Source organism: Salmo salar, chromosome 20, assembly GCF_965601325.2.
Source record: "Salmo salar chromosome 20, fSalSal1, whole genome shotgun sequence".
In the NCBI taxonomy this organism is placed as follows: Eukaryota; Metazoa; Chordata; class Actinopteri; order Salmoniformes; family Salmonidae; genus Salmo; species Salmo salar.
This window is the reverse complement of record NC_138310.1, coordinates 87,822,484-87,831,060: the sequence shown is the minus strand read 5'-3', so window position 1 is coordinate 87,831,060 and position 8,577 is coordinate 87,822,484. Positions and strand designations below refer to the sequence as shown.

The window sequence follows — 8,577 nt, the reverse complement described above, 5'->3', positions numbered from 1 at the left end:
GGTTTTGGAGCAGTGGCTTCTTTCTTGCTGAGCGGCCTTTCAGGTTATGTCAATATAGGACTCGTTTTACTGTGGATATAGATACTTTTGTACCTGTTTCCTCCAGCATCTTCACAAGGTCCTTTGCTGTTGTTCTGGGATTGATTTGCACTTTTCACATCAAAGTACATTCATCTCTAGGAGACAGTACGCATCTCCCTCCTGAGCAGTATGACGGCTGTGTGGTCCCATGGTGTTTATACTTGCGTACTTGTAACGGCCGTCGTATGAAGTGGACCAAGGCGCAGAGTGCTCATTTTTACTTTTACTTGAAACACTTAAACAAGAAAACGAACGGACGACAAACAGTCTTACAGGCTACACACAGCAATGTCAAAACAACTTCCCACACTTCCCATTACAAACACACCCCTATACATAGGACCTTCAGTCAGAGGCAACGAGGAACAGCTGCCTCTAATTGAAGGCCAATCCCAATAAACTAAACATAGAACTAAACACCCTAGATCTAACATAGAAATACACTAACCTAAAACATAACCCATAAACCCCGAAACACTCTAAACAAACACCCCTCTACATAACACATAACCCAACAAACCCCGAACCACATAAAACAAACACCCCCCTGCCACGTCCTGACCAAACTACAATAACAAATATCATTTACATTTACGTCATTTAACACCTTTACTGGTCAGGACGTGACAGTACTATTGTTTGTACAGATGAACGTGGTACCTTCAGGCGTTTGGAAATTGCTCCCAAGGATGAACCAGACTTGTGGAGGTCTACAATTTTTTTTCTGAGGTCTTAGCTGATTTCATTTGATTATCCCATGATGTCAAGCAAAGAGGCACTGAGTTTGAAGGTAGGCCTTGAAATACATCCACAGGTACACCTCCAATTGACTCAAATTATGTCAATTAGCCTATCAGAAGCCTCTAAAGCCATGACATAATTTTCTGGATTTTCCAAGCTGGTTGAAAAACGAGTTTTAATGACTCCAACCTAAGTGTATGTAAACTTCCGACTTCAACTGTACATGTTATTCAGTCATTGCACCCACACTGCTGACCCGTGCCAGCGTAGCCAGGCGCTAAAATACAACTTGGTTCTATTTGTGATGATTGACGTGTGGCAAGTCCTTCCTCCCCCTTCTCCTCATTGGTTTTTAGGAGCATATACCCACGTGGGTGAAAGATGAACTGAGGTCCACACTCCAGTCCAGTTGGTAGTGGTAATGCACCTTAAAGTTGGTTGCCAACTGCCATATAAAGTCCAAAGAGGAAGAAGAAGCCTGAGGAGGAGAGATCACTAGAAACAAACTTGGTTTACGCTTTTATGTGTGGATTAATTGTCGGAGTAGAGGACCTTGTGCATTTCAGGTAAAATAACAACCCAATGTTTATATTCCAGGAGATAATTAGCTAGCAACAGCAGCTAGCTGTATATGTAAAATGCGAGGGAAAAAAGTGTTTGATCTCCTGCTGATTTTGTACGTTGGCCACTGACAAAGAAACAATCAGTCTATAATTTTAATGGTAGGTTTATTTGAGCAGTGGGGGTCAAATACTTATTTCCCTGATTAAAATGCAAATCAATTTATAACATTTTTGACATGCGTTTTTCAGGATTTTTTTGTTGTTATTCTGTCTCTCACTGTTCAAATAAACCTACCATTACAATTATAGACTGATCATTTCTTTGTCAGTGGGTAAACATACAAAATCAGCAGGGGATCAAATACTTTTTTCCCTCACTGTATGTAGCAGAAAAGCTATAAAAAAAAGATATTTATCCTCTGAAGAGGGGGGTTGGCTAAATTGCCATACATTTTTAATGCTTTTCGACCTGTTCCCAAATGAATGTAGATGGTTCAGAGTTTATTTTGATATTTCAACCTGCATTTCCTGATTGCGTCTGGTGTTGGTAAACAAAATCAACATGTGCGCGATGCACGTCTGCGAGTGGTCTGGTCAGCATGTTAGGCTTGGCCTGGGACTGGAGTTTGGTTTTAGTTCTGGCGTTGGGTCTCCCGCAGTGGGCTGGCCTTATCCTTATCCTCGATCGTGACTGCAGGGTCCTAGAGGGCCATCAGGCGGTTTGAAGATCTGACTGGGGTTAGGTGTTAGAGTAGAGGATCTGAAGAGCCTAGGGGTTAGAGTGGAGGGACGGCAGGAAAGGTTGCTAGATCAAATCTCCGAGCTGACAAGGCAGTTAACCCACTGTTCCTAGGCTGTCGTTATAAATAAGAATTTGTTCGTAACTGACTTACCTAGTTAAATAAAATAAAAAATTATACAACAGTGCAGACAGTTTTGATACAGTACAAGTAAGTAACTGGTAGTCACAGATTATTACCCCAGATAATATGATTTACCCAAGGATTTTCAGTATCCATGACTGGAAGTTAGGAGAGAGTGGGGTAAGTAGAGCTAAAGGGTAAATTGAACCACCCTTGTTTCTAGGAAAACGGACACAAAATATAAAATGTGACTAAATGCTCAGAACCATGTAAACACCTGTACGAGCTGGTCTAGTATGTAAACACCTGTACGAGCTGGTCTAGTATGTAAACACCTGTACGAGCTGGTCTAGTATGTAAACACCTGTACGAGCTGGTCTAGTATGTAAACACCTGTACGAGCTGGTCTAGTATGTAAACACCTGTACGAGCTGGTCTAGTATGTAAACACCTGTACGAGCTCGTCTAGTATGTAAACACCTGTACGAGCTGGTCTAGTATGTAAACACCTGTACGAGCTCGTCTAGTATGTAAACACCTGTACGAGCTCGTCTAGTATGTAAACACCAGTACGAGCTCGTCTAGTATGTAAACACCTGTACGAGCTCGTCTAGTATGTAAACACCTGTACGAGCTCGTCTAGTATGTAAACACCTGTACGAGCTCGTCTAGTATGTAAACACCTGTACGAGCTTGGCTAATAAACATGCGTCTTGTGCTAGAAATCAGAACGCACTACCAGCGCTTTGAAAAGTTGATGTAATTATACTTTCCTGTGGTTATATTGATATATATTCTCTCACATTCCTATCTCCAAAAGGACCAACCGCACGGACAACCGGTAAAGAACTTTAAAATATAATTGTGTTCAACATTCCGACTTGTAGAGGTCATGAGAGGAAACTTTCCCGATTCAATGCAATTCAACGTTGGGTTTCCAGGCAACCCAACCCATCTTACCTAATTCCCAGTCTAATGGATACCAAAACATATTGGTTAAATAACAGTATCTGGTGTTGCAATCTGTAGTTACACAAAACAGTACTTAACCTGTATCTCACAGTAATGGATAACAAAAATATTAAATCACATTAACGATCTGTAGCTACAGTAACTGGTAGTTCTATAAATAGTACGCCATACAGGTTTTGATACAATACCAGTAACTTGTAGCCCTATCACTTACGCTAAAGTCATGAAATAAAAAATAAAAAATTATATTAGTGTCTTGTTTATATAGTGTCTTTTATTTTAAAGGTACAGAAGGCTAGCAAAGCGCTAACCATGTATGTTTGCCATAGAACACTGAAGCAACGCTATGCTGGCTAAGTTAGCATGTCAACTCAACTGTCGAAAAGACTTTAGCTTGAAGTCAATGGCGAAATCTTTGCTAATAAGGCATATGAAATCAAAGCTGTCAGGACATGGCATAGCTTAACACATCACCACTAAATGTTAAGTTTATATGGGATGTTTCCAGTTTACCACAGATAGAACAATGAGACAAATATTTCACTGGACGTATAAATGTGAAACAACCCGCTTGGCATTTCCACTCACTACCAAAGAGAAGATGGAACGAGATGGATTTTGGCCAACATTCTGAACATTTTCTAATTAATGAAACAGAACTTTGTAGACTTTACCCTTTGCCAATGTTAAAAAAAATGGCATTGTTTAGAAGGAGTGCAAAGGCGAATTGAGTTACTACACATGCACACGTCACAGAGTTCCCTAGCGGATATACATATTTTAAATGATTGCTAGAACCTAGGAATCTCACTAGATCACTAGGAATCTCACTAGATCATGCTTGGCTCTGCTCACCTCCTTGCTTGTTCTGCCCTCTATGACTCATTTGTTCCCGTTGGAAATAACAGGCTGTGGTCTATCTTAGTTATAAAAAATCTTTGACTTTACCTTTCACAAGCACATTAGTTTTCCTTGTTTGAAAAACGACTTGCAAAGTCGCACATTGATGACATCAGAGGGTAGGTAACTGACAGGTCCATCTGCATGAAAAAATCCTTAAAGCCTATTTTTCTATGAAAATGCTATCATTTCTACTAGACAGTATTAGCTTAATACATTTTTATACCCAGTATCATCCTCAAACTGATTTATATGAAATGAGGGTAATGGGTATTATGCGTATAGTAGTATTTACAGTACATCTGTCTATGCTTGCTGACAGGTTTTGTCAGGTTAGGTTACCTATACCAATGAAATGTAGCTACAGTGAGCTTCTAAAGTCATGCAGGTGCAAAGTAGAGCTGACAGAACCTCCCTGTTTTTGATAATGTACATGGAAAGTAATATCTTTTTTTTATTTTTCATGCTCAGCTAAACACTTTGTGTCCAGCTCTGCTGTTAGAAGTCTGTGTTGGTCGATGCTGTGGAATTCTGTTTTTCTTCTGAGATAACTAAACAGTAATGAACTTCCACAGACTAAATACAAGACTATTCAGCAGAAATAATTCAGTTGGCTTCAACAGCAGATTAGGGACACAGTGGAGATACTCTGGTATTCAAACTATAACCTTTTGTGCCAAGGGATGGGCTTGAGAGAGCACACTTGAGCTAAAATAGGTCTCTTTCTCTCCCTCTCTCTCTCTCTCTCTCTCTCTCTCTCTCTCTCTCTCTCTCTCTCTCTCTCTCTCTCTCTCTCTCTTTGTAGAGCGGTAAGGCTGAAAATGGGGTACACAATGGTTGCTGTCCGCTGATTCATCCAAAGCTGCAGTTCTGATGAGTGTGGCCCATTTCTGGGTCAGTGAACAAAATGGCACCTGACACACTGAATGGGGAACAGACAGGGCACACCAAGGGTATAAAACATACACACACACGTGCACGCACGCAAGCACGCACAAACACACGCACATACACGCAGTCACGCTCTCAACCAAAAGTGCATTCATATGCTGACACAGATTCTCACAAACCTAAACTCACACTCCCTGTCGAAAGATTTCACCGTAAGTATATTCTTTGTTTACTTTTCAGCCTACTCTCTACTATGCATCTATTGTTTTTTTTGAAACATTTACTGACTGTTTGTACAAATAGACATGTTTTATTCTTTCACATGAGAAATAATAAAAATGTTTATTTACAGTTAGTACTGTATCACACGTCAGAAATGGTCTTGGTGTAAAATGGTGTGAAGGGCTGAGCAGTGTGGAATATCTAACGGTCGTAGGCTGTGCTGTCTTCAGATGTTAGCTGAAGGCTGTTACACACTTTACCTAAACGCAGTGACGGAACGTCCTTTTCTACATAGTTCTACAAACTTTTGTATGGCTAAAATGTTGGAATTTACCGTAAACGATGCTCCATCGCTCTGTTGTAGGGCCCTTAGGACACATGATGTGTTTTTGTACTGTTATATTCAAAGCCTTAAGAAGATATGTCCCATTTATGATTGGACATATGAAATACTATATTTATGAAATAGTAAGGTTACATTGAGAATCCAATAGGGAATTAATGCCTTTTCTCTTTGCTTCAGAGGACTATGGGTGAGACAGTTTGAGTGATGGGATGATGTGAAAGAAATTATTATCAATGAAACCTGGGACAGGGACAGAACCAAAGAGTGGAAAAGGAGTAAATGGGGAGAAATGCATGTCATAATTCAGGCCACAATAGTCCTTAAAGCCTGTGGCCTTTGAAAGAATGCTGACAGTGGGAAAGGACGAAAGGCATTTTACTGTTGAAGCCCATGTCGAGTGTTATCACAGCTGTCTCTGCTTCTAGCTACTGTCTGTGTGATAACAGCTGTCTCTGTTACTAGCTACTGTCTGTGTGATAACAGCTGTCCCTGTTATTAGCTACTGTCTGTGTGATAACAGCTGTTTCTGTTACTAGCTACTGTCTGTGTGATCACAGCTGTCTCTGCTTCTAGCTACTGTCTGTGTGATAACAGCTGTCTCTGTTACTAGCTACTGTCTGTGTGATAACAGCTGTCTCTGCTACTAGCTACTGTCTGTGTGATAACAGCTGTCTCTGCTTCTAGCTACTGTCTGTGTGATAACAGCTGTCTCTGTTACTAGCTACTGTCTTTGTGATCACAGCTGTCTCTGCTTCTAGCTACTGTCTGTGGACATACAGGTCATTTACTCCATCTCTATCTGCTCTGGCCACAGGCAGCAGTAGCAGCAATAGCAGCAGTAGTAGTAGCATTAGTAGTATTAGTAGCAGTAGTAATGGAAGCAGTAGTAGTAGTATTAGTAGCAGTAGCAGCAGCAGCAGCAGTATTAGTAGCAGCAGTAGTTTCAGCAGCAGCAGCGGTATTAGTAGCAGCAGTAGTAGCAGCAGCAGCAGTAGTTGTAGTAGTATTAGCAATACCAGTATTAGCAGTAGCAGTAGCAACAGTAGCAGCAGTAGTAATAGAGAAGTATTAGTAGCAGTAGTAACAACGGTACTAGTAGTAATAGTAGCAGTATTAGTAGCAGTAGTAACAGCAGTAGTAGTAGTAATAGTAGCAGTATTAGTAGCAGTAGTAACAGCAGTAGTAGTAGTAATAGTAGCAGTATTAGTAGCAGTAGTAACAGCAGTAGTAGTAGTAATAGTAGCAGTATTAGTAGCAGTTTTAGCAGCAGTAGTAGCAGCAGTAGTAGCAGCAGTAGTAGTAGCATAAGTAGCAGCAGCAGTAGTAGTAGTTATTGTGGCTGATTTAGCAGTATCAGCAGTAGTAACGGTAGTACTAGTAGCAGTAGTAGCAGTAGCGGTAGCAGAAGTGGTAGTAGTAGTAACAGTAGCAGAAGTAGTATTGGTAGTAGTAGTAGCAGAAGTAGTTGTAATAGTAACAGTAGTAGTGGTGATAGTAGTAATAGTAGGAGTAATAGCAGTATTGTAGTAGTGATAGTAGTGGTAATTGTAGTAATAGTAGTGATAGTAGTAGTGATAGTAGTCACAGAATGAGAAAGCGTAGGGCAGTGAGTAGTAGTAGTAGTTGCAGTGATAGTAGTAGTAGTAGTAGTAGTAGTAGTAGTGGTAGTAGTAGTAATAGCTGTAGTAGTGATAGTAGTAGTGTTAGTAGTAGTGATAGTAGTGGTAATAGTAGAAGTAATAGCAGTAGTGGTAGCAGTTGTAGTGGCAGCAGTAGTTGTAATAGTAGTAGTTGTGGTGGTAGTAGTAGTAGTTGAAGTAATAGTAGTAGAAGTAGTTTTAGTGGTAGTAGTAGTAGCAGTATATTTGGTAGTAGTAGTAATAGCAGTAGTAGTAGTAGCAGTAGTAGTAGTGGTAGTAGTAGAAGTAGTAGTAGTAATAGCAGTGTCGATAGTAGTAATGGTAGGAGAGATTGTGGTAGTAGTAGTAGAGGTATTAGGAGTAATGGCAGTAATAGTAGTGGTGATGGTAGTGGTGATAGTAGTGCTGATAGTAGTAATGGTAGGAGAGATTGTGGTAGTAGTAGTAGCACTAGTAGTAGCAGTAGTAGTAGTAGTAGTAGTAGTAGAGAGTAGTAATCGTAGTAGTATTGATACTAGTAGTGATTGTAGGAGTAATAACAGTAGAAGTAGTAGCACTAGTTGTAGCAGCGGTAGAAGTAGGAGAAGTAGTAGTAGTTGTGGTAGTAATAGTAGTCGTACTGCTGGTAGTATTGGTAGTGGTAATTGTTGTTGTAGTAGTAGTGGTAGTAGTAGTAGTGGTACTAGTAGTAGTAGTGGTAGTAGTAGTTGTAGTGATAGTAGAAGTAGTAATAGTAATAGTGGTAGTAGTATTAGTAATAGCAGTACTAATAGTAGTAGTAATAGCAGTAGTAGTAGTGGTAGTAAGAGTAATAGCAGTAGTAGCAGTTGTAGTGATAGTAGAAGTATTAATAGTAATTGTAATAGTAGTAGTAGTAGTAGTAGTAATAGCAGCACTAGTAGTTGGAGTAATAGCAGTAGTAGTAGTTGTAGTAATAGTAGTAGAGATGGTAATAGTAGTAATAGCAGTAGTAGTGGTAGTAGTAGAAGTAGTAGTAGTAGTAATAGCAGTAGTAGTAATAGCAGTAGTAGTAGTAATAGCAGTAGTATTAGTATTAGTAGTAGTAGTAGTAGCAGTAGTAGTAGAGGTATTAGGAGTAATAGCAGTAATAGTAGTGGTGATGGTAGTGGTGATAGTAGTGTCGATAGTAGTAATGGTAGGAGAGATTGTGTTAGTAGTAGTAGTAGCACTAGTAGTAGCAGTAGTAGTAGTAGTAGTAGTAGTAGAAGTAGTAATCGTAGTAGTATTGATACTAGTAGTGTTTGTAGGAGTAATAACAGTAGAAGTAGTAGCACTAGTTGTAGCAGCGGTAGAAGTAGTAGTAGGAGAAGTAGTAGTAGTTGTGGTAGTGGTAGTAG

General features: G+C 39.8%; 1 protein-coding gene across 1 annotated transcript in view; it reads left to right on the top strand.

The window, feature by feature from the left end:
- Positions 1–4,942: 4,942 nt before the first annotated feature.
- The window catches only part of neu4 (sialidase 4), a 16,680-nt gene continuing 13,045 nt past the window's right edge, over positions 4,943–8,577 (top strand). The window contains exon 1 of the mRNA XM_014163564.3: positions 4,943–5,223. Coding sequence (XP_014019039.1) covers positions 5,167–5,223 — 57 coding nt within the window. The 5' untranslated portion in view covers positions 4,943–5,166. The remainder of the gene's footprint in view (positions 5,224–8,577) is intronic.